This window comes from Glycine max, chromosome 3 (assembly GCF_000004515.6).
Source record: "Glycine max cultivar Williams 82 chromosome 3, Glycine_max_v4.0, whole genome shotgun sequence".
Lineage (NCBI taxonomy): Eukaryota > Viridiplantae > Streptophyta > Magnoliopsida > Fabales > Fabaceae > Glycine > Glycine max.
The window spans coordinates 3,408,667-3,435,377 of NC_016090.4; the positions used below are offsets into that span (position 1 = coordinate 3,408,667).

The 26,711-nt window shown below is 31.4% G+C and overlaps 2 protein-coding genes and 1 long non-coding RNA gene across 4 annotated transcripts; 2 read left to right on the forward strand and 1 right to left on the reverse strand.

Annotated features, from left to right (window-relative positions):
* The first annotated feature begins 667 nt into the window (after positions 1–667).
* Positions 668–4,907, forward strand: LOC100800774 (uncharacterized). 2 transcript variants are annotated; one of them, XR_003266441.2, is made up of 5 exons: positions 668–1,190; positions 1,392–1,450; positions 3,898–4,053; positions 4,340–4,397; positions 4,668–4,907. It is a non-coding gene; the product is annotated as an uncharacterized lncRNA (long non-coding RNA). The 2 variants fall into 2 exon arrangements; XR_413411.4 differs by lacking the exon at positions 668–1,190 and having other exon boundaries at positions 1,271–1,450.
* Positions 4,908–13,300: 8,393 nt separating this feature from the next.
* Positions 13,301–15,608, forward strand: LOC100801312 (cytochrome P450 83B1). Its single transcript, XM_003521925.5, has 2 exons — positions 13,301–14,454; positions 14,813–15,608. Exons 1-2 carry the CDS (start codon positions 13,567–13,569, stop codon positions 15,431–15,433), a joined length of 1,509 nt encoding a protein of 502 aa, XP_003521973.1. The 5' UTR covers positions 13,301–13,566; the 3' UTR covers positions 15,434–15,608.
* Positions 15,609–17,690: 2,082 nt separating this feature from the next.
* Positions 17,691–20,442, reverse strand: LOC100801855 (cytochrome P450 83B1). The gene is made up of 2 exons (XM_006576367.4): positions 19,500–20,442; positions 17,691–18,461 (listed from the first exon to the last, which is right to left on the reverse strand). The coding sequence occupies exons 1-2, from the start codon at positions 20,388–20,390 to the stop codon at positions 17,853–17,855; spliced, it is 1,500 nt and encodes a 499-aa protein (XP_006576430.1). The 5' UTR covers positions 20,391–20,442; the 3' UTR covers positions 17,691–17,852.
* Positions 20,443–26,711: the final 6,269 nt, after the last annotated feature.

Sequence of the window (26,711 nt, forward strand, 5' to 3'; positions counted from 1 at the left end):
TCCCCACTCCCTAGCTGTCTTCTCCTTCTCCTCTTCTCTCCTCTTTCCCTTACATTTCTCCACCTTCTCCCTGGTACCACCACCGCCCCCATTCCCCTCTCCTCCAGTAAAACTACAAAAAACCCTAACCCCCAAAAAAACCCAAACCCCTGTCGCAATGAAATCTCCACCCCCAAATAGCTCTTTGGAATAGAATCAAGGAACTTACCGAATCCATTACATGCTATCAGGGTTTTGGCGTGTTTCCGGTGTGAAAGAAGGAAAAAGAAATGCGTACACGACGGTGATGTACGTAGGTACACTGAAGGACTACGAATTCTACATAGCCATACGCGTGCTTCTCAAATCGTTGGCTACGCTCTATGTTGAAGTCGATCTTGTTTTGATTGCTTCCCTTGATGTTCCTCCTCGATGGATTCGAGCTCGGTAAGTCCCACTCCTTCACCATCATTTGCCACTTTATTTTTATGTACTTTTACTTTATTATTATTTGTAACCTGTGTTTTTATTTAGTTTCGGATAGCTGTTGCTTTATTATTCACCCCGGAATTTGGTTGATTTTATTATTTTTGAAAAAGAAGGAAAGAGATTTATTTGTTAGCTTAATTGTTTTAATTGGCGAATATGTTTTTCTTTTCCCTTTTTTGCACAGAGTGAAGCTTTGTTCTTAGGGTAATGGATTCCCTGTTTTGTGATGCTAGTGGATGATTTGACTGATTAGTGTTTAGTGGAATGAAGAACCAGAACTAGTTGTAGGTAGAGGGAATCACTTTTGGTTTTGGATGCAAACTTAGAAATGCGTAACACTGCACAAAATTGATATTTGATCGAGGGTCGAATTGTCGAAACGTGCAAAGAATACAAAGGCACAGGTGATATCATTCCATTTTACGTTTTTTAACGAAGCTGTTAGTTTCAATTCAATGATTTACATATATAATAAATATATTGATACTTGCTTTAGTTTCATGAATTAAAAGAATTTGATTTTGTAAATTAATGATTTTGTAAATTTCATTTGAATTTGTTTTTGTACAAGCTCTCAACTTTTATTATATGAACGAGAAGTTTCTTTTTTCCTTTTTGAGTTTATTTGAACTTGTGGTGTTCTAATTGTATATATTTTTGTGCAGGTGTCAATCGGTACTACTTCATGTGTTTGAATGACCTACTTGCACTTGGCGGTGGGGGTAATTATGCTTTATGCTTAGAAGAATATTTGTTTGTATTTAATAATGCTGCTTAGTTTTGTTCCAGTACATTCTAATTGTAATTAAAGTACACTAGTGGGCCTTCTAACACATTTCGAAACAAATGTCTAACTCATAGTCCAGAGTTTGAGTTGAAGAATGTTGAGGTAATGTTCTTACTACTAATGTTTGTTTTCTCAGCTGCTTGGTTAACGTTGCACAAGCTCAATCTACAAACGCCACCACTGATCCTTCCGAAGGTGAGTGCTTTCTGGTTTTCTTTTTCTATGTTGACAAAGAATTTTAAATCTGATTAAATCTGAAATTGATGATTAATTTTATAGTTGGTCTAAAAGACTAAAACTTTAAGGAATTCATGAAGGTTTTTTGGAAATCAAAAGTAATTATACAGGTGAAATCAAAAGACTACTAGTTTTCTTGTTAATTTGTGGCATGTTGGGAAAGGTTTGAACTTTTGGGAATTTTCTCAGTTTCAATTTTCCAGGAGATTCAGAGAAATAGCTTACTCTTCTTCATCATCAATTTTCTCAGTTTCAATTTTTGTACCATGCTTTCTCACGATTTCTTATTTCTATTTTTAAATACTTAATTCCTTATTAAAATTTTCTTATTGCAAATTTGCAATTGCCTAATTCTGAACAAGTTGATGTTGATTACTATGGTGTATTAGCTTGATCGAGACTTCGAGTGTTGTTGTTCAAGTGTTGTTGTTCGAGAAGTCAATTACTATGGTGTATGTGCTTAATTCTTTAATATTGAGCTATGAGAAACATGAATTTCCAGCTGGAAATCAATTTCGTTACTAGCTTGATATAGAGAGAGTTCTTGATCTCCATAAGTGCTTAACACATTTAGATTTGTCAAATTATAAAGATCAAAGAGAAATATCAGGGAAAAATAATGCTGCTAGCTCAAGGGGACTATAACTTCCATTTTGATGTCTAATGAATATACTCTTGTCATGACAACATTTAGCAGAACCCCACTAACTATTAATTTTTTTTAAAGAATCTATAAATTAAAAAAGTTACTAAGGTACATGGATAGGAATCTATAGTTGAGATTTTTTAAGAAAATTGAAATTTTATTTTATGTAAAATGGGAAAGTACAATTAGCCGAGGATATATATCCTCTAAATGGAAGGGTTAAGTTACTGCAGAAAATTAGAACATTACAATGTAGTTATTGTAAATTGTGACACAAGATAGCTGATTCCAAAGCACTTTTCCTTTTTAATCTTCTAAAAGCAAAGTCATTTGTGATGTGTTCATTACGTGGCTGATTGTTTGAATATTTTCCCTTTCATTTGTGTCCTTATTTACTTGTTGCTTGATGGCTTGTTTGTTAAATCGTGGGCATAGACTTAGTTTAAGGTAGGCCTGTGAATGCTACTGAACTTGATATGACATTGATACGTGGCAAAGATATTGACAGTGGTTTTGGTTATTTAATTTAGTTAAGTGTGAATGAAGTGCCAAAAGGAAAGTACTGCATAATGGCTTTTCAAGCATGAATAATAGACAGACTAATTTTTTGTTTAATATAATTTTTCAAAAATATAATAGTATTGATAAAGATTCTGTTACAAATTTTATCTAGAAATTAACATATCTTAAGAAATATATATACAATTATATATGTAAATACTGAAGATAGTTATATATATATATATATATCAAAGTGTGAATAGACTCACCACTAACAAGAAAAAATGTCTGTCCAAATTAGAAAAACAAAGTGGGGTAGAAGATATCTCTACTTTTAGTTTCATAAACAATTAAAAAATATAACGTAAAAATAAAAAACTAAAAACAAATAGTTTTTTTTTGTTAAAAAGGAACTAATAGAATGATTTTTTTAATTAAATTTTATCTTTTTTAACTAGTATTAAACATTCTTGATCATTTACTTTGTTTATTTCTTTCATAGGCTTGTTTCTTATAATTTTTGTAAAGAATCATTTTAATTTTAAAACCTTTTCATGAGTTTATTTAAGAATTTCAAAATAATGAAAAAGAATTCTGTTACTCCATTTGGAAATGGGCCGAACTTTTGAATTCTCAAGTAGTCACATTAAAATATGTTATCTAATCATATATACTTTCATTTTATTTTTTCTTACTCTTTATTCCTTTTTATTGCATTATTTATCACTTTTTATATTTTTCTTTTTACTTATTTTCTCTCTCTTCATTCCAATTCAAGTCATCCCATAATCGTTAGACGCTTACCAAGAAAATCTTCACTAGCTAGTTTGGTAAATATCCTAATAAAATATAATTTAAACCTTTTCTAAAATTTGAATTTTTCTAACTTAGTATTTATTTTAGTTCTACTTAGGAATGATAATTCAACCTAAATCTCGTAAATATTCAATAAAATTATTTATAATGAATAAATTTCATCTATTAAATGAATTTTAGTTTGTATTTGATTAACTAATTTTATATTTAAATTTAAATAATTACTTTTTGTTGAAATTATGTTAAAAATTATTTTTCTGTGTTTGTATTGAATTTCTTGATGTAGGTTTTCTGTCTTGCATTCTGCAGTTTCTCCAATGGACTTAATTTATTTGGAAATACTTATTGTCTCTATTCACTGGACTTAATTTATTTTGTTCAATGCTTATTTGGTATTTGACACGGGAATGGGATGGACTAAACATTTTCAATGGCCCTGCAGGTTGGATCAATATGCTATAGCAAAATTTGCTAAAAGTTTTCAAATGATTCCTAGAACTTTGGCTGAGAATGTTGGGTTCAATGCTGGCATTGATTTGGAAGAAGGCGTATGTAAGGATGTCTCAACCTTGTGCATTTGGGATCTCCATGTGACTAAGTAAGCCATGATCTAACACAAGCTTATTTTATATGGTGGCAACCCGTAGTTTGAGCAAATAATGAAGTGGCCTTTCATTGCTGTTGTGGAGAATTAGAGATTTCTCTAAAAACCCTTCCAATATAAAAAATATATAGACAATAATTAAGGGTTCTTGTAATTGATGGAGCTGATGCTTTCTTCGACTGTTAAGATTTGAAATAATTCTATTCTATGTTGAATCAGAATTTATCTTCATATCTCCTGGAAAATTAGTTTCATCTTATTGTTTTTTTTTTCTGTTCAGGTTATTTGCTCTTAAATATGCTACAGATGCTGCATGCACTGTACTACGTGTGGACTAGGTAATCAATTAATTTATGTTTTCCACCTTAATATGTACCTCGAACACATTTTTCTTTTGGGGAACAATCTCAAACAAAAGTTTCTTTATGGTTAATAAATATAGTTATGAAGGAATTAGATCGTTTGCAAAGTGATGACCTTTAAAACTCCCACTGTCATACAAACTCAAAAATTAGGATCTTCATGTAACTCAAATTTTTTCTTTGGAGAAATATTTTTGTCTAATTTTCTCAACATTGTGGAAATTGATTTTCATTTTCGTTTTTCAGATGGCAAAACCAGCTGGTGGCATGGATGAAGACTAAAATTAATGGTTTGCTTTGGCCATGTTTGTATCTCAACATGATGACTTGAATTTGCCTTAGGCATGTTTTCTTTATTTAGACTTTAGTATTGGTGGCGATCTTACAAATTTTGAATTTTATTTAATTTGCCATGAAATACAAAGAGATGTGGTCTGCATGTAAAACAACATTTTATTCATAGCAATGTTAGATATTATATAGTAATTTAAATTCTTGCAAAATTGTAGACTATCATTAATTATGTACATTCTTGTATTATGTAATTAAATGATTTTACAATTGTTAAAAATGATAAGTATATTTTACTTCAAATCAATGTTTAGAAAAAATGAAATAAAAAATTACAATTAATAAAACCGCACCAAAAATATTTTTTTTAAAAAAATTATTCTAAGACGGTTATTGGAAGAACTGTCTTAGTATGTCATTGGTTGACATGAGAATCTACGACGGTTATACATGTAACCGTCTTAGTACGTCTTTGGTTGACATGGGAATCTATGATGATTATTTCAAAAATCGTCTTAATATGTCTAACTTTCTAAGACGGTTATACCTATAACCGTTGTAGTAAGTTAAATATATTAAGACGATTTTTGAAATAACCGTCTTAGAAACCCCACTATACAAAGACGGTTCCTCAACCGTCGTTGTATCTATTGACCTATTTTACGACATTGCGTTCTATGACGGTTCAAAACCATCATAAAATATATTGTAGAACCGACTTAAAAAATCATTTTTGTAGTAGTGCTCTCTCTGCAAATAATATAATTAGATCACAACCCACAAAAAAAAATATAATTAGACCATGAAAAAGAAAGTTAATTCTCATGAAATCATGAACCAGCTATGTTTCTTCAAAGAAAATCGAATCTTTTTTCATTACTAATAACCACTTTTCAAGCTACCCTTTGATTATTATTTTGCATTCCATTGCTCTAAATTAGTCCCATCAGCCCAAAAAAGCCGAAAAGATGACACAAGAGGCTGAAATTTGACACCACTCAAAAGTAAAAGCATTGCTCCATATGGAACCATATAGAACATAGTTACATGTCACATGACTTTGATATAATGATATATAACAATTTCATTTTCATATGCATATATAACTATTGATTCAGGAGTTGAATTCATCATCATCTTTACAATCTAACAAGTACAAATTAAATATTTATAATCCTGCACAATATAACAGACAAGTAACCACAAATCATTATTCGTTTGTTTCAGATTCTCTCAACATTCCCCCAAAAGCCAGCAACAACCTTACCAAAATCTCTAACCCCTCTAGCTATCCTTACAGCATTTTCTGTTCCTCTTTGTGAAAATTTCATTTATTGTTAGCTGTCCGCTAAATTTTGGCAGTACCATCATACATTCAATTTTGCAGAGGGTAATTGAAAATTAAAATAAATAAATCAATATCTATTTGTTGGAAAATCATTAATGCCATAATTAAGTTTGCTTTGAATTTTATGTTTGGATAGTGACTAACTTCAATTTTAATAAATCAAAAGAATAGATTAGAAGAAAAAAATATACACTTCTCTAGAACCTCAATTTATTAGATGTCAACCAATTTTACATGTAAGAAATGTAACATGGGTGATGGATTAGTGTGCTAACGATATGAAGGGAAATTAAAGAAAAGGGTAGCAAGCAAATTATTAAATTGGTCATGATATTTACTATAATTTGATTATTGGTTAAGAGATTAAAACAATTTTTTTTATTAGAATGAACAAAATTATATTATTTATGATTTTTACAATCAATATTTTTTTTCTTTAATGTTTTAATCAATGTCTTAAGGATCTGTTTAGTAAGATTCAATTAAATTTGATTAACTTTTTGGTGAGAGGGTGCCACGTGACCCATCATCATAGGGAAAAGAGAGAGAAACGCTGAAACCTCTCTCTCTCTCTCTCTCTCTCACTCACTCACTCGCTGACTTTGGTTTCCACATTGACTGCATAATTATAAAGGCAGGAAAAGAGTTAGGTGACTTAGCTAGGCAGATGAAGGACGGTAAAACTCATTAGTTTCCTTCCATCAAGGTCATAGAGTATATAAAGCACTCACATGCATTGGTACTATTTGTGAAATTCTGATACTGGGGACAGATGTCGTACAGGATGTCACGACATCACGCTTCAGAACATGGAGATCGTATGTGTCCGTATGAACAGATTTAAACAAGTAAATAACACAAGAGAATTGTTAACCCAGTTCGGTGCAACCTCACCTACATCTGGGGGCTACCAAGCCAGGGAGGAAATCCACTCTCAATAGTGTTAGTTCAAGGTCTAACAGCCCCTGTTTACAACCTTCTCACCTAACCACTACCCGTGCGATCTCTACCTAAGAGCCACTCTTAGATATGAGAACCTCCGCTCACTCCCTCTCACTCACACTCCCGTGTTTACAAACAAATCAAAGACACACCAGAGATCAACTCTGAACAAAAGAGATCAACTCTACACACTAGAGATCAACTCTACACACTAGAGATCAACTCTACACACAAGAGATCAACTCTACACACATAGGTCCAACACTTGATGTTAGGGTACCATCAAGGTGGCTCACAAATCACTCAAGTCCCAAAACTCACAAAATAACCCTTCGATCCCGGACTTGGTACAGAACTCGTGCAGCCTCCATGTTTTTATAGCCGTGTACGATTCTGGGCTGCAACTTCTTGATGCTGGATGAGATCTATCACTTTCCTGAAAATCTGCAGTTAAAGAACTAAAAGATAACTTTTGATCTTTTAGTTTGAATCTTTAATCTTTAATCTTTAATCCCTAAACGAACTCTTCTACTTTGAAATTCGAACTTTAATGATCTTTTAATTCGTTCCTAAAGATAGATCATCTAATCTCTTGCTAACTGCACAATAATCTGTTAAAGATATAACAGATTTATGTGTCCAGTATTTTCGGGCAAGATGTCAGGACATCGTATCCGACATCGTGGATCCTGCAGCTTTAATGCTTCACTTGACAATTTATCTTGACTTATGCATTGTGCAGCAACTCCAGTATTTTCGGGCAGGATGTCAGGACATTGTATCCGACATCGTGGATCCTGCAACTTCAATTCTTCATTTGACATTTTATCTTGCCTTGTGCATTGTGCAGCCCGATCTTATTCCTTGACATAACGTTGGACATCATGTGCAGCAACTCCAGCTTTCCTTCATTGTCTAAGTGCTTATGTTTTAACAAAATCTTAGTCAATCTTTTAAAGCTCAGTAGAGCTAAGCACTAACAATTTGCAATACAAGCTCATCTCTTGGGAAGAAATTAGTTTAAGCCTTAGCTAGAAAAAGGAGAGTGAGTTAGTGAGTTTTGAGAGGTAAGAAGAAAGGTGGAGTGAGTGAGTGAATAGAAAAAAAAAACCCACTATTTGTAATTCTTAACCTTCAGTACATCTAGGATAAAGGCAGAATTGTCCTAGGATGTGTGAGGATAGAGTTGTTATCTTATGTGATTCTTTTTGTAGCTGGGGTTTGGCAGATTCTACCTTTGTAATTCTTAACCTTCAGTACATCTAGTACTGAAGTGTATATTAATACAATCATATTTTTGCAGTGCAAAAAAAAAAAAAAAAGAAAGCCTTGTGTCCAGATTTAATGAATTGGAGATCAAATCTGCAGTTTGGAATTGGAGATCAACTGTGAAAAGACTAGGAGTCTTTGGTGGGAGACAATGAGATGGGTTAATAGAGTGGGTTCCTATTCCATAGATCCAAAGAATCATTTTTTACAATTCACCCAGTGGAATAGCAAAGATAGTACCAACAAAAGATGGGAATTTCTGTGGCTAGCCCTGTCCTTCTCCATTTGGTACCATAGAAATGCCAAGATATTCAAGAACCATCCGTTCACTCCTGAAAAGGTCATGGATGATGCCTTGTTCCACACCTGGTCCTGGATAAAATGTGTGGAGAAGGACTTCCAAATGCACTTTAATTTCTGGTCAACCAATCTAAAGGATGTTCTTTCTTAGAGGGGATGGGTTTGTATTTTTGTGGGCTATATTCGGTCTCTCCTAATGGGATGCAGACTATAATTGTCATGCTTTTTAACTTTGTATCTTCAGTACACCTAGTACTGAATTTCATATATAATATATTGATTTTTGCTGTGCAAAAATAAATGTCTCTTTGTAATCTGTAGTACCACTACTAATTATCAATATAAATTATCTTTGCAGTTGAAAAAAAAATATTAAACAGAACAGTACCACAGGTACTGAAAATAAAAGATACAAGACACAAAAGTGCCACCTTCCAAAAAGAAAAACAAACCCAACAATAACCCAGCACAAGGACCCCAATACATATAATCAGAAATTTAACCAAAGGCCATCATAAGCACCTTTTGAGGTTCAAAAGGAATGCATTGAAACAGCAAGGAATTCCTAAGCAATTAGCAGACCTTTCTATTTCTATTTTTTACACATTTAAAACTCAAACATATAAAATAAAAACTATATAACAAACTAACAAAGATAAAGACAAAAAAAAGGAAATATAAACTCACCTCAGTTGGTGCTGCTGCCCATCATTTCACTCTCACAACAAATACGAATCATGTACCTGCATGGAAGAAATAACCACACAACACACAATGATCAGAATAAGCAAATGCATATAATTAAGCATGATACAATATCAATATTCATGGAAGTAACAATGACTTGTCAAAAATTTGGATGAAATTCAATATGTAAATCAAAGCTTTGTCCCTGAAACCCTCTATATAAATCAAAGCTTTGTCCCTGAAACCCTCTATGTAAATGTGACAGCCTCATGTCTCCCTTCCTGAAAACCCACTAAAAACTGCCTAACCCCCCTGCTGTTACTCCATAATTTATTCTACAATAACTGCTTAAGGCAGTTACATATGGTCCTAAATCACTACACATTCAGTTACGATTAACCCTTTGTGCCTAACTACGGTTTCGAAACATCACAACAGAGACAGACCATTGAACAATGGATTTTCATCATTAACATACAACAGAGACATACCTTCGATGGAAGCGTAGACACGAACTCCACAAACGCGAACTCGACAATGTGGTTGCAGTTACAGAAGCATAGCCCAGTTTGCGACAAACACGAACTCAGGCAGAAGGAGAAACAACAATAAAGCCCTGGGTTAAAACGACGAACGCCTAATGTTAAAACGACGAACGCCTAATGTTAAAACGAAAGGACGTACCTCAATGGATAAGTGCCAAAGACGATCTCCACAAACACAATCTCCACAATGTGGTTGCAGTCACAGAAGCACAAGATCAAGAGATCAAGAGAAAAGATTCACGTTAGTCCATTATTTGTTAAAAGAATCTCTTAATGGTTGAAAAGGTTTGGCCTTAAAAATAACTAAAAATAATTGTGTAATCGATTATCAAAGATCTATAATCGATTACTAATGAGAAAATTTCAAAAATAACTCTGAAAAGTCACATCCCTTTATGAGTTTTTGAAAAGCCACCAAAGGTCTATATATATGTGAATTGTGTTCGAAAATCTTTAGAATTTTTTCAAAACTTCTTTGTCTTATTCTCTCATAAATAAACTTTTGGTCAAACACTTGCAAATCAATTAAAGATTCTTTTAAGTTTTTCAATTTGTATTATACTTCTCTAGAAGAGAGAAAAACTTTTGTACTTCAAAAAGAAAACTATTATTGTGATCAAGAGGTAGTGAGTCTCTTGATTTGTGAGTTTTTCTGAACACAAGAGAAATGTATCCCTAGGTGGTTCAGAAGTTGTAAAGGAATTTACAAGAACAATAGAAATCTCAAATGAGTTGCTTGAAGATTGAACGTAAACTGAGTTTGCAATTCTCTCTTTCCTTAATTATCTCATTTACATAATTGCAATTTAATTTTGTCTTGCGCATTTAAAGAGTGTCAATTAAATTGTTCGTTGTTTCTTATTCTGCATATTAAGTTTGCATATATCATTTAAAGAGAGAATTAAAATTTGTTAGGGGAAAATTTTAAAACTTAATTCACCTCGCTCTTAAATTATTGATGCCACTTGTTTAACCATATGTTATCAATTGAAATAAATTAATTTTTTAATAGAAATATGAAAATAATTATATAACAAAAAAAACCAAAAAAAAGAAGAAAATAATCAATATATTATCGACAACTACTATTATCATATTATTAACATAAAAAATATCAACATATTATTAACAACTATTTTAAATTAATATGAAAACAATTATATAACTAAAAAAATAATAAGAAAGTAATGAAAAAAATCAAAATATTATAAACTAATCCAATATATTAAAACTACTATTTTGACTGATCAACATAAGAGACAACAAAAAATTTCATATTATTAACAAGAGTGTGGCTCAAGTTGTCAATCCATAATTTATAGAATAATTTATTAAAGCAAACTACGAATGAATATGGTTTAAGCAGATACTAACATAAGTTTACAAAACTTAACAAAATGCATGCATTTTCTTTACTCTAGAAATATAAAAGCCTATTTTAAAAGACAGTAATAAAATTACTAAGAACTACACCATTCAAAATAGTGCCGCGTTGTAAGACATAAGAATAACAATTTTTTAAAGGGATTTAATTATTTAAGAGAATAATTTTTTATTATTTCCAAGAGTAACAAAACAACACTCCTTACTTTTCCTCTTTTTTTTTTTCCATTTCATTTTCATAGACCGAAAAACCAACTTATGCAATTCATAGCACTTATTTTTCTCATTTGATAAGTTTAGCAACGAGTAGCCTAATGCTAAACAAAGCTTCGTTACTTTTTTAAACAAAAAAGAAACACATTTTATTTATTTAAATATGTATATATATATATATATATATATATATATATATATATATATATATATGTCATATTAATATAAATATAATATGAAAAGGTTTTGTTGCTTTTGATTTTAAATACCTAAGTCCCTAATATGATTAAGATTTATACCGTAGGTTATTTTGTATTTATATGTGCTCCATTGAATATAAATACAGAATAGTCATTGCTGAAATGCACAAAAAAAAGAACACAAATATATTTCCCTACTTCCCTACACAATACAAAAGAGTTCATAAAGGGCCAATACCTATTGACACCTTTATTCCAACCTTGTCTGAGCCCAGACAAAAGCTTGCAAAATTGCCCTTCACTACCAAATATCACTAGCATATCTTTATATGTCCCAATACTCATACTCACCGACCCGAAGTCACAAAATTCACAAGTGCCAAAATTCTTTCAATCAATTCTTTATGTATTAGGAAAAAAATTTGGAGGACCATGGCTCTCCCTATCCCTTCTAAGATTGATTCCTCCTTGAGCACGATGGATCAAATCGACGATATTATTTCCTTTCCTTTTTTCCTAATAAGCTATATTTGCCATTCCAATGTCCAAGGGAAGGCTAAAAATAATATCCAAAGAACAGAAAATCGAAGTTATCTATCAAAACAAGAGAAGGAATCACGTTCTTCTTTCAAAACATATAGGGGAGGACTAGAGGAGCATAAGCTGAAACCTCACAAACCTGTTAAAACATAAGGTTGTTTTTGTTATGTTGTAATTCCGCTCGGGAACATCTTATAGGGATGCAAGTTGTATGTGGATTTAAGGGGTTTGTTTTCTTCATAAGATGATGTATGCCTCGAGAGTGGCTTTCTATTGGGGTGTAATGATTCTTTTGGTTGGGTTGGGTGTGGGGCTACAGTTAAATGCAGACTCTATAATTTGCCTATGCTCCCAAACTTTTGCACAACTTATACGTACCCAAGTGATCTAAGTACCCATGTGATCTCGTTATTTTTTTTTTTGATAAATGTTAATTGTTAATTTTTTTAATAGAAGAGATATCTTAACATTTTTCCGTACATTCTAAGTACGCTATCTGCTATTCCAATTTCCAAGGGCTAAAAATCATATCCATAGTCCAGAAAATACAAGTTATCTTTCAAAACAAGATTAGGAATCACGTTTTTTTTCTTAAAAAAGGAGAAGTTTGCAGTGATAAAAAAATCTTATCTGAGAACCCTATAGACCCACATTGAGCTGGACAACTTGTACACATTGATTCTGCTTAGCAATATTGATTGCTAATCGACAAGTCTCCCATTGTACGTATTGTGATCACCTGTTTGTCTTATCAGCTTCTCTGTGGACTGTCATATTAGTCAAACATAATGTGTTGATTTGTTTAATGTAATTTTAATAATTATTATATTATTTTTATTTATTTAATTGTTAAATTATATTTATATATTAACAAAATTGTTTGTGTCAAATTTCATTAAAATTAAACGATAATAAAAAAAAATGATTCATAGTTTAATATATTTTAAAATTTTTATATTACAGTGATTTTAATGTATATCAACGAGATAATAAATGATTTTAAAATAATATAAAATTCTACATATATAATCTATGTAAAAGAAAATGTGTGTGTGGGGCACTATTACTTACAGTGTAGATGGATTTAATGGGATAATGAAAGTTGGATTCGAGCTGTCAAACTATGTATAGATTTATATGGATATAAAGTATGTTTATAGTCTTTGTTCTTTCAATAAAATTTGGTACTAATGTCTTAGAGTTATAATCTCTAAGATAATCATTCTCAAATTCAAATGACAACTTCTTGTGATTCAATTTTATTGTTCAATTGTGATTTTTTTGTTTGTACTGGGCGCAACTTTACCTACTAGTGCCTCAGATTTTTATACAGTCGGCAAGCTTATGCCCCTATATAAAGATCGTATGATTCTAATGTGATATTCACCACAGACTGTTTTTCTTCCACCTCTTGGTCATAGGCCAAAATGGTGTCACCACATCTAATTCTATGCATAACTCTTCCCATGCTTTTGTTATTCTTCTTCCAATATCGCAGAGCGTTCAAGAACTCAACCCTTCCACCTGGTCCTAGAGGCCTTCCCATAATAGGGAATCTTCATCAGCTACATAGTTCTTCTCTTTATCTACAACTATGGCAACTCTCAAAGAAATACGGTCCTCTATTTTCTCTTCAATTAGGTTTAAGACCAGCCATAGTTGTTTCCTCCCATAAATTGGCCAGAGAGGCATTGAAAGACAACGACCTTGAGTTTAGTGGACGACCTAAATTACTTGGCCAGCAGAAACTGTCCTACAATGGGTTAGAGATGATATTTTCCCCATATGGTGAGTTTTGGAGAGAAATTAGAAAAATTTGTGTTGTCCATGTCCTTAGCTCAAGACGTGTCTCAAGATTTTCCTCAATAAGAAACTTTGAGGTCAAGCAAATGATTAAAAGAATATCCTTGCACGCCTCATCTTCCAAAGTTACAAATTTGAATGAAGTGCTAATGTCTCTTACTAGCACTATTATATGTAGAATTGCCTTTGGGAGAAGCTATGAAGATGAAGAAACCGAAAGGAGTAAGTTCCATGGTATGCTAAATGAGTGTCAAGCCATGTGGGGAACCTTGTTTATCTCAGATTATATTCCTTTCTTGGGTTGGATTGATAAACTGAGGGGACTGCATGCACGTCTTGAACGGAATTTCAAGGAGTTGGATGAGTTCTACCAAGAAGTTATTGATGAACACATGAATCCTAATAGAAAGACCACAAAGAATGAGGATATAACAGATGTGTTGCTTCAACTGAAGAAGCAGCGTTTGTATTCCATAGATCTCACAAATGATCACATCAAAGCGGTGCTCATGGTTTGTATTCTTTCCCTTTCCGGCCTTTACATTTTAGGACATGTTTGTTATAGTTTTTATTTTTTGACTAAAGGATCTAACTCAATTGGGTGAAAGTAAAATATATGAATTATTATAAACATTTTAGTATTCATCTTCAATTCCTACATTTAAAAAAATTTAGTTTGTAAAATCTTCATGCCACAATATATGACTCATCATCCAATTTAAGGTTTTAGCATGAGAGCTGAACTAATTTATTACAAACTACAAAGTAAAAAAGTAAAAGTTTTTCCTCACAAAGGCAAGACATCCAATTTTTATATTTTTTTCAAAATCTGTTTTTGACTAATTATGAACTGCTGATTTCCTTCTGCAGGACATGCTTGTGGCTGCAACGGATACAACTGCAGCCACAACAGTGTGGGCTATGACTGCTCTACTAAAGAATCCAAGAGTAATGAAGAAAGTTCAAGAAGAAATTAGGACTTTGGGAGGTAAAAAAGATTTTCTAGATGAAGATGATATTCAGAAATTTCCCTATTTCAAGGCTGTGATAAAAGAGACACTGAGACTGTATCTACCAGCACCGTTGCTAGCGCAAAGAGAAACAAATGAAGCATGTATTATAGATGGTTATGAAATTCCAGCAAAAACAATAGTCTATGTGAATGCTTGGGCTATCCATAGAGACCCTAAGGCTTGGAAAGACCCAGATGAGTTTTTACCCGAGAGGTTCTTAGATAATACTATAGATTTTCGAGGTCAAGATTTTGAGTTAATTCCATTTGGTGCTGGTCGTAGAATATGCCCTGGCATGCCTATGGCAATTGCTTCATTGGATCTTATTCTTGCTAATCTTTTAAATTCATTTGATTGGGAATTGCCAGCAGGAATGACAAAAGAAGACATTGACACTGAAATGTTGCCAGGACTTACTCAGCATAAGAAGAACCCTCTTTATGTTTTGGCCAAGTCTAGAATCCAAAATTATGATTAATTAAAAATGTACTGATTCTGTTTGTACCCTGCCCATAAATAAGGGTAGGTCGATGTTATCTCTTAGTGCACTCTACTTTTACCCTTTTCATTGTGTGGTTCCTTTCCGTATTACTTTTTCCCTCTTGTACGTCTTCATTATCTATCTCTCTTACAAAAGTAGGTCTTCTTTTTAATGACAAGCTTTGTATATTCCATTTATATATTTATTATAACTGAATCGATTGCAGGTCCAGTTGTAGGTTGAACCGGTTGGACCGATTAATTTGGTTTGAATTTAATAACACTATAGGTGATGTGCCACTAGGTAAATTCAATGGCGAACCCACATAGGAAGAAGGAGAATTGTAATGTTGAACTATTTATTGGTATAACCTGTGCGTCCATCATATAGAAATCATCTAGAGATGGTGATGGTGGGGGCAAGTGTAACTCTCTCGTAGCCAAGTGTAAGGGAAACTAACACAAGTATCAAGGTCGAACTAACACAAGTATCCAAAAATGCATCAAGAATAACATAAATTAAGAAAACTAAAGGTGACGTGCCCTTTGAAAATGTCCTCTCCAGAAAGATCATTATGTTTCCACTGTCCAACCGGGCTATGCTGCAAATGGATCCTACCATAACTGGGAAGTCTATCATCTTCGATTGACCATAATAGCCTACCAGAACACATTCAAAATAAAATATGAAGAGTTAGTTGAGTTATTTTCCAAGTCACTATCACAAAAGTTTCATATATTAGGATTACCTAGGTCATCATTCACACATAAAAGAAATTAGTATGACATAGGTAATCCTTTAATAATCACGACCGTGTTTCAGTTTTTAAGCAGAATTCGGCAAATGTTGGCTCTCAAGCAAGCGCTGGGTGCTTCTTTAAGCATGATCATGCTTTAGGCTCTGGAGTCCAAATCCAACTCTTTTAAGATTCTTTCAACTTTTTTGAAGATCTGATATTTCCTACACCAAAAGTAGTAGTTATAGATAAAAAAAAAAAAAAAGGATAAATGATCATATTTGGTCAATGAATGTGTAAAAGAGTAATACTTTGCTTACTGAACAATTGAAAATTCTGATTTAGTAAATAAATATAAAAAATGAAATAATTTCATTTTGTATATAACTTAAGGATAAATTATTTCTTAACGGTAGAATAAAATTGTAACATTTTATACATTTAGGAATTAAACAATTTTTTTAAATTTTTCAGGAAAAAAATTATCTTTGGATTACACATTCAAAGACCAAAACACACAATAAATACCATGAGGAAGCAAAAATAACTATAGAAGTAGAGTAATAACACCACATTTTTTATGTAAAAAAATTCTCAATGTGACAAAGGAAAAATTACAAAAATTAGAACATGTTTTGAAAAAAAAAATTTCCCCATTTCCACTATTTTTCTTCCATTTTATTTGTTTATAAAAAAAATATAAAATGTTTAGAAATCCTAGCTAGCTTAAATTTGGAAAAAGTTTTTTTATCAAAACTAAGTTGTTTTTAAAAAGCTGAAAATTTGTATTCTATGATTATTTTTAACTGTTTTTTTTCAACTTTTTTTATACTCTTTTACTATATAAAACTTGATTTTGTTAATGCACCTATTTTTATCTTATTCGGCAACTGATGCCACGTTTCTGCACTAGGTCCTTCACACCAAAAATAGATAAGAATAACATGGCATTTTTTTCTTAACAAGATGAGATTTCGGTACATGAAGGCAGACACTCTAAAAGCTAGACACGTATTTTGAGTGCATGAAAAATAATACACATATAAATGCCGCGCACCGCCAAACATAGTTTATTTTCTGAATTCATTGTTAAAACAAAAATTGAAACGATTGTCTTTATCACTTTTTCGGTTTCGAAAAAGTTCAGACGAATTGGATCGTTGTTGGAACTTATTAGATTTCTCAAGTGTGTGTGTGTGTGTGTGTGTGTGTGTGTGTGTGTGTGTGTGTGTGTGTGTGTGTGTGTGTGTGTGTGTGTGTGTGTGTGTGTGTGTGTGTGTGTGTGTGTGTGTGTGTGTGTGTGTGTGTGTGTGTGTGTGTGTGTGTGTGTGTGTGTGTGTGTGTGTGTGTGTGTAAAAAAATCTAATTCAGTATTATATAAGAGAGTTAGATATTAAATATTAAACCCTATTAACATATAAATAAATCATAAAATTAAGTGACATTTGAAAAGAAAAATTAGTGAAAGTAATTATAAAGATAAAACCTATATAAGTGTAATGTTTGAAATCCGAAAAGTGGAAAAAAGATACTAATTAATTAAGCAAACAGTTCACTACAAGATCAAGGCCAGATATAATCCGCATAACATCAACATGCCCTTATTTACCTATATATACCTTGTACTTATGGGCGGGTTTCAAACTGTACAATAATAATTACATTTTATTAAACAAACTTTTAGATACGACACTTGGCCAAAACATATAGAGGATTCTTCTTATGCTGAGTGATTCCTGGTAACATCTCAGTGTCAATGTCTTCTTCTCTCATTCTTTCAGGCAATTCCCAATCAAACGAATTAAGAAGATTAGCAACAATAAGATCCAATGAGGCAATTGCCATATGCATGCCAGGGCAAATTCTACGACCAGCACCAAATGGAATTAACTCAAAATCTTTCCCTCGTAAATCTATAGTGATGTCCAAGAACCTCTCAGGTGAAAACTCTTCAGGGTCTTTCCAAGCCTTAGGGTCTCTATGGATAGCCCAAGCATTCACATAGATTATTGTTTTTGCTGGAATTTCATAACCATCTATAATACATGCTTCATTTGTTTCTCTTTGCACCAGCAACGGTGCTGGTAGATACAGTCTCAGTGTCTCTTTTATCACAGCCTTGAAATAGGGAAATTTCTGAATATCATCTTCATCTAGAAAATCTTTTTTACCTCCCAAAGTCCTAATTTCTTCTTGAACTTTCTTCATTACTCTTGGGTTCTTTAGTAGAGCAGTCATAGCCCACACTGTTGTGGCTGCAGTTGTATCCGTTGCAGCTACAAGCATGTTCTGCAGAAAGAAATCAGCTGTTTATAATTGGTTGAGAATAGATTTTGACAAAAATAACTTTTAATTGGACTTTTCATTGTGAGAATAGACTTTCTCATTTTCCTTTTATTGTTTTAAATTAATTTTATCACGTAGATTTTGCACTAGTTTATAATAAAAATAGCAATAATAAAAAATGAACTGCATTCTTAGAGGAAATTGATGCTAGCTGTTTATCAATCAATTGAAGATCGATAGACTATGAATTGGCCATTATTTTTGTCCATTCTCAACTATAGATGTTTGTATATATTATAGATTATAGATTTTAAATTATAGATACTGGTATAAATTAGAAAATAGTCTTTGAAGGTCTGGCCTTTATTCGATCTATGAACGCACGGAACGTACTATTTGAATTAAGATATTTTTCTCTCAGATAAATTAGTGTATGACTCGAGACTATTATGATCTTAATCTCTAAAAATATATGTTAAAAAGATTTCAAAATTTTTTTGTACACATCACATGAAAATTAACCGTGACTATAATAATTTTAGATCATATAATAATTTATTTCTTCCTAGCTGTAATCTATATATAATAGTATAAGAATGATGCATGTGTTACAAATATGTCACTTTGTTACTGAAATAAGATTATATATGTCTGGATAAACTTTTCTACAAATGTGTTTATAGGTAAGAAAAAGAAAGATAAAATAAATTAAATTTCTTTTAAAAATTAACATTACTTCAAGAATAAATTAAAACAAATTTTTGAAAAATTAAATGAATTTTTTTTTACAAATTAATTTAAATTATAATTCATTTGATTCCTATATTAACACAATGATTAAAAGGGATGGTTCTCATGTGTAAGGGAAAAGTAAAGTTTGTCCAACTGAGAATTAAATGAATAATTTTTCCTACATAAATTAATTTTAAATTATTGAACAAATTTAATATTTTTCTTATTTTCTTTTTCCAATGGTTATTAGAAATTTATCTACAATTATAACCAAGATAAATTAAATGAGAGAGTAAAAGAACTCCAAACCATGAGCACCGCTTTGATGTGATCATTTGTGAGATCTATGGATAACGAACCCTGCTTCTTCAGTCGAAGCAAGACATCTACTATATCCTCGTACTCTGGAATCTTTCTATTGGGATCCATGTGTTCATCAATGACTTCTTGGTAGAGCTTATCTGACTCCTTGAAAATCCTTTCAAGACGTGCATGAAGTCCCCTCAGTTTATCAATCCAACCTAAGAAAGGAATATAATCTGAGAAAAAGAAGGTTCCCCACATGGCTTGACACTCATTTAGCATCCCATGGAACCTACTCCTTTCGGTTCCTTCATCTTCATAGCTTCTCCCAAAGGCAATTCTACATATGATAGTGCTAGTAAGAGACATCACCACTTCATTCAAATTTGTAACCTTTGACGATGAAGCATGCTCGGATATTTTCTTAATCATCTGCTTGACCTCAAACTGTCTTATTGAGGAAAACATTGGAACACGTCTTGAGCTAAGGACATGGACAACACAAATCTTTTTAATTTCTCTCCAAATGTCACCGTATGTGGAAAATGCGATCTCTAACCCTTTGTAGGACAATTTCTGATGGGAAAGTAATTTAGGTCTTCCACAACACTCAAGGTCATGGTCTTTCAATACTTCTTTGGCCAATTTAGGGGATGAAACAACTATGGCTGGTCTTAAACCTAATTGAAGGGAGAATAGAGGACCGTATTTCTTTGAGAGTTGCCATAGTTGCAGATAAAGAGCAGAACTATCTAGCTGATGGAGATTCCCTATTATGGGAAGGCCTATAGGACCAGATGGTGGAAGGGGTGGCTTCTTGAAGGTTCTGCGGCTTTGGAAGAAGAAAAACAAAAGCAAAGGAAGAGAAAAGCATAGAATTAGAAGTGGTGACACCATTGTGACATATAATCAAGAGGTGGAAGAAAAAAATCTGAAGTGAATCTTAGAATTATAAGACCTTATATAGGTGCATAACTGCATAAGCATTTAATTACGAGAATTTCATATATATAAACCCCCGATAGCATTTGGTAAATATAAATAGAGAATAAGTCTAGTGAACCTTAAATAGAATAATTAAAAAGATCCCATTTAATTTTTTTTTTATCCATTAAAATATGAAGATTAATTTATATAAAACATGATTGATTTTTATACTACTAGAAAAAATGGATTTGACATCGATATGTTAACATTGATTTTTTTTCAAAAATTAATGTTAAGAAAAACATGGTGATATATTCGTAAATAACATAAATTTGTTAACATCAGTTTAACATAAATTCATTAACTTTGATTTTTCAAAAATCAATATTATGCTTTAATGTTTACATCAATTTTCAAAAAAGTTGACGTTATATTTATCTTATTTAGAATTTGTTTTTCCTCTTCTCTCACTCACTCACTCCGAGTCTCTCTCTCTGTAGTGCTTCAAATCCTCTAATCCTCACTCTCACTCTAGCTCTCACTCTCACTATCACTCTCCGCAACCTCAAATCCTCAACTCTGTGGTGGAACTTCTCAACTCTCACTCGCACTCACTCTTAACTCTCACAAAAGGTTAGCCATTTGAAATCTTTACTTTTTTCTCCTTCTCGCACTACCATTTAAGATCCTTCCTCTCATTCTCACGAATCGTTTCCTTTCTAATTCTAATAGGAAACTATCCAAGGAGAAAGAGATTTCAAGAAAAGATTGGTGAGAGACTAAATTCTCTCATGGAGGAAAAAGAAAAAGAAGAAGCGAAGCTCATTTATTTTAGTCAACTCTTAGAATAAGATTTATTTTTATTTTTAATTACATTTTTTGGCCTATTTTTGAACTTGTAATGGAGTGCTACCTTTTTAATGTTATTTTCACATCTTTTAATTATTAGATTAATTATTGGATCTTGGGCCTAATTTAGGATTATTAGTAAGAGTTATAATGAGACTCCTTAAATACTTTGCTGGCAGTTTTTGATAAAATTTTTGTATTAGACACAGTTGAGATAATGTCTCCCGGTTCTTGTATGAAACATTAGGTTCTTATCAAAGAATTTTATTCTTTGTGGTGAATCATCCTCAACTTATCAATCTTCTAAAATTGTGGCGTTATTCTTTCCATCTTCTTCTCTAATTCCGCTGTATCCTTTTATTTTACGTAATTTCAGAGAATGTCAAATAGGTTCCCCAGTTAATGCTAAAAATTGGATCCACAAATCAGGGTTTCATCACTTTCTCTCCCATCCTTCGTCTCCTCTCACGAAACGGAAGCCTCTATCAGACTTAGCTTGCCTGATAACTCTTTGTATATATATTCTTAGGGGTTAAAATTAAAATAGTGTTTTGATACTTGTTTTGTTTTCCATATTGTTATTTATATTGATGAGGGAACCAATCTTGGTGAAAATGTGGGAGATATATGCCATGGTTAGTTTTGTGAAATTAAGTTGCTTACAATGTGTTTAACGAAATGCCCTTAAATGCATTCTCTCGTTAGTCATTTAAATTATGAGCTATCATGAATTTTAGTTTAAAGTTCATTTAAATTATGCTACTTGTTACAGACTTTAATTTACATTATGCTAAGAGTCTTTTGTTATGCTATAATTGGTGTGGTTTCTAACATTTATGTTGGAATAGAAGTAATGTCAATTATAATTAGCTTAATCAGCCCAAAACATTCACTGTATTTGTGTGCAAATTAAGTGAGCTTAACCTTGGTTTTGTGAATGATATACCTTACCTCTAATCATGTTAAAATAGAACCTAAGTGTAGATTATTTAAATCCTAAGTTCTACATATTAATACAATATGCAAGTTATGCAATATAGGTGCTTATATATGTTGCTGAAAACATGTTACACTTCTGCTCTGTGATACGAGCTACATTGTGATTGACGCAGATCTTAGTTTTTAATGACCTGTGGAATTGTTGTAGGCTTGTGTGTACTCTTTGTGAAACAATTGATCCCATTTCATTTCAATTTTTGTACATTTTTTATGATTTTTATAGTGTAACATGCTCTGCTGAGTGATTTACTGTGTGGCTGCTGTAATAAAGCAATAAAATGCTATGTTTTGAATATCTTGACACTTGGTTTGTATTTTAGTTGAAAATAGACTTAAAAAGGGTTCTATAGAATTTGGAACTACTCAAATTGCTTTTATCTTCAATTTATACCAATGTCATCTTTAAGGCATGTTAATCATATATCTTAACAAGCGGTAATCTATATCTTGAAATCTGTCTTGCGAAACGGCAGATAAAATTTGCTTTGTCTTAGAACAATTCATGAAAACAGCCCCTACTGAGTCAAAGTATCCCCTTTTGTTTCAATTTAAAAAATTAATTTCTCACTATTCTTATTGTGTAAATTTTTTAAGGAAATTGTGTAATCTTTATTCATATGTTAATGTTAATTTGATATCTAATATTTAATAGAATTATATTGTTGATGTCATAATGTTAATCATGCTAATATAGATGTTTTAATCTTAATTTATTTATTAATAAATGTTAAATGTTAATTATTGTTAGCAAAGACAAATTCAAGGAAGGACAAGAAAGGATCTTGCACTCCCTTCCTAAGGATCCTTTATATACATGTGAAAAAAGAAAAAATAATAGAAGAAAATGAATTAAAGAAATAAGTTGTTGAATTTATGTTTGTTTAATATTTTTTATTCTAGTAATGGATCTATCTTAATTTTTCATACAAATTTTTCTCACAAAATTAATAATGTTTTATTTTATAAAAACTTATTATTTATTAAGAGTTAGATATAAATAATTGCACAAAAAAAAAAGAAAAATAGTTCCCTTTAAAAATGTTTTTGGATTTGTTCTTCATTGTTAGTAAGAGGATTTGAACCCATAATTTTTTTCCTTTTTTTATTACTAAGTTAATCTTATAAGTCTTAGTTAACTTGAATGTCAATCATACCAATAGAGTATTATGTGAATATTTTTCATAAAATATTAATTATCAAGTCTATGGATGTAGAAAAATAGTTTAATTAAAAAAATGACGATAATAAAAATGTTCAATTATGTGTTGATTATACTACACCTCACTTATTAAAAAAAAATACCACACCTCACATTTTTTTCGCTTAATTGACATCAAGAATGAGAATGCAAACAAAAAATATGAATTAGACCAGAAAACAATCCATCCATCGTATGCCATATAGATCATCTCATAAACCACCTGTGTAAGGAAAATTTTTATTGTCAATTGGGCTTAGCACAAACTTATGTGTTAAGCCCACCTTTAAATACTTTTATTTTTTATTTTAGTCCTTTAAATGTTTATTTTTTATTTCAATCTCTTCAAATAACATTTTGTAATTGTAATTTGTAGGTATTTTTTCTTTTACTGTTTGCGTCATCATCATGACATTGATTGTTATTCTTAGTTATCATCTTTACAGGTATGAATGTCTTTCATAAACTTTTGATGCTCTTTTTTGTTACAAATACTTTTATAACTTATTTTATATATCATTAATGATTGTTGTTTTATATACAGATTATGTTCATCATAAGTGAATTCACTATTAGATAATAGGCTTTTAACATCGATTATTTTTTATTTTCAACATCAATTTTTAACCGATGTTGAAACTACTGGTGTTAACATCATCAATGTTAACATTGATTTTCAAAAAACCAATCTTAACATACACAACATGACATCGATTTTCACGAAAAAAAATGACATCGATTTTGGTCAAAACAAATGTTATAAGGTGCATAACAACATCGGTTCTAAAAAAACCAATGTTGAATGGTGCACACTCAAGCGTTTTCTACATTGGTTATGAAAAAACCAATGTAGAAAATGTCTTTACAACATCGGTTATTGGTAAAACTAATGTTGAATGTGCTTACAACATCAGTTTTGGACAAAATCGATGTAGCAAGTATTCTCACAACATTGGTTTTGACAAAACCAATGTTGTAAATACACTTTCTACATCGGTTTTAGACAAATCTATGTTGTTTTTTACAAAAAAAAATAATAATATTTTGTCTATGTTTACATTGAACCAACCAGAACCAATTTGTAAAAAAAATATTTTGAATTAAAATATTATTTTCATTATAATATCACATTACTTACAATCTCATAATTGTAATCTAAAAACAAATTAAATTTAAATGATAGTTATCAACCTATAAGGTATATATATTATTCATCTTCAACTTACTCACATATATATCCTACCACAAAATAAGTAAAAATTAGATTTTTTTGCATTTCAAATACAAACAATTGTTTCTCTTTGTCAAGTTACTAGCAATGCAAACAATATAGATTTGTCATAGCCACTAATGCCACACACTAATACTGTCACAACTCTTTCCTTTCACAAATCCTGCGACCAAAGAAAATCATCATCAATATTAGAAGGTAAGTTACACCATATTTTGAAGAAAAAAAACTCCCCATTCTACAACTAGTTAATTCTAAAAAGCAATACTATTCAATGATAATGCAAACTAACAACACTAGAGTGAGTAGAGTCAACTATGGAACAAATTTTATGATAACTAACTAGAGTGAGTAGAGTCTATGACTCTATGTATTAAGAGAAAGGAAGAAAACCAATTACAAGTACGAGGCTATGAAGGAAAAATATAGAAAGAGTCTAACAAATATCTCCAAAATATAACGACACAAAGTATACAGTACAACCATATTCATATTTAATACTATTTAATTATTTATTTAGTGTCCAAATTTCAAAAACAAATTGTTTATTTAGTGATGTCACATGTATTTAAACAACAACAACAACAACAACAACAACGCCTTATCCCACTAGGTGGGGTCGGCTACATGGATCAACTTCCGCCATAATGTTCTATCAAGTACCATACTTCTATCCAAATCATTAAGTTCGAGATCCTTCTTGATAACCTCTCTTATAGTCTTTTTGGGTCTTCCTCTGCCTCGAATTGTTTGCCTTCTCTCCATCTGGTCTACTCTCCTCACTACAGAGTCTACCGGTCTTCTCTCTACATGCCCAAACCACCTAAGTCTATTTTCCACCATCTTCTCTACAATAGGCGCTACTCCAACCCTCTCTCTAATAGCTCCGTTTCTAATTTTATCCTGTCGAGTCTTACCACACATCCACCGCAACATCCTCATCTCCGCTACACCTACTTTAGTCTCATGTTGGCTCTTGACCGCCCAACATTCTGTTCCGTACAAAATCGCCGGTCTTACCGCAGTCCGATAAAACTTTCCCTTTAGCTTGATCGGTACCTTTGCATCACATAACACCCCCGATGTTTTTCTCCATTTCATCCATCCTGCTTGAATGCGATGATTCACATCCCCTTCAATTTCTCCATCATCCTGTATTACAGACCCAAGATATTTAAACCGTGTGACATGTATTTAAACACTTGAAAAAAAAATAAGAACGGTGAAAAAGTAGAACTTCATGCCCATTAGTTATTAGAAATTTTAGTCTCTCGTAGTTTAATTAATAAATTTTATAAAAAAATCATGTTAATAAAAAGTGTACTAATTTTATAAATTTTTTTTTGTTAATAAAAATCATGTTTTCTTTAATTAATGGCGTTAGATTTTATTAATTTGTTTCCAATCTTTAAAATAATGTCTCGTTGTCTAAGATAAAATATAGCTAACTCAGAAAAAATTAACATTTTTATAATTTTAATAAATAACAAAGATGAATTCGTTTTTTTAAAGTATGAATAAAAAATTAAATATTTTTCATGCAAAAAAAAATTAAAAATAATGATAAATGTAGAGACTAGTTTATTAATTTAACTTATTCTTTGAGGTTTTATCAATGTGAGCCCTTAGGACAGTATTCACAGAATTAAAAAAAAAAACACTATTAATGAAAAAAAAATACACATTAAATATCTTGAGTTAAATCCGTACATTCTCTCTGTAATTCTATTTTCTAATTTATATATTTCAACTTTTACCTAAATCAAATATACAGTGATTATAAATTTAAATAAATTATTGCTAGAAGCTTTTATCTCTATATATTTTTTATTTTTTTTAGGAATCCAATAATACCCATATGATATACAAATTTTTATTATTCAATTATTTGTGTTCTAAGAAATCCGACTCATTACAAATTTTCTGAGACTTCATTCACTTCATCAATTTACTACCATAAACTGCCTCATGTACCAACAACGTACAATTTTGTAACCTGTACAGAAAAATAAGG

What these genes read in the sequence shown, in the direction of transcription:
- LOC100801312 (XM_003521925.5), top strand. Translation starts at nt 13,567, where the DNA reads ATGGTGTCACCACATCTAATTCTATGCATAACTCTTCCCATGCTTTTG. An exon ending in ACATCAAAGCGGTGCTCATG is followed by an intron (nt 14,455 to 14,812) that starts GTTTGTATTCTT and finishes TTCCTTCTGCAG; the next exon opens with GACATGCTTGTGGCTGCAAC.
- LOC100801855 (XM_006576367.4), bottom strand. Translation starts at nt 20,390, where the DNA reads ATGGTGTCACCACTTCTAATTCTATGCTTTTCTCTTCCTTTGCTTTTG. An exon ending in ACATCAAAGCGGTGCTCATG is followed by an intron (nt 18,462 to 19,499) that starts GTTTGGAGTTCT and finishes TTCTTTCTGCAG; the next exon opens with AACATGCTTGTAGCTGCAAC.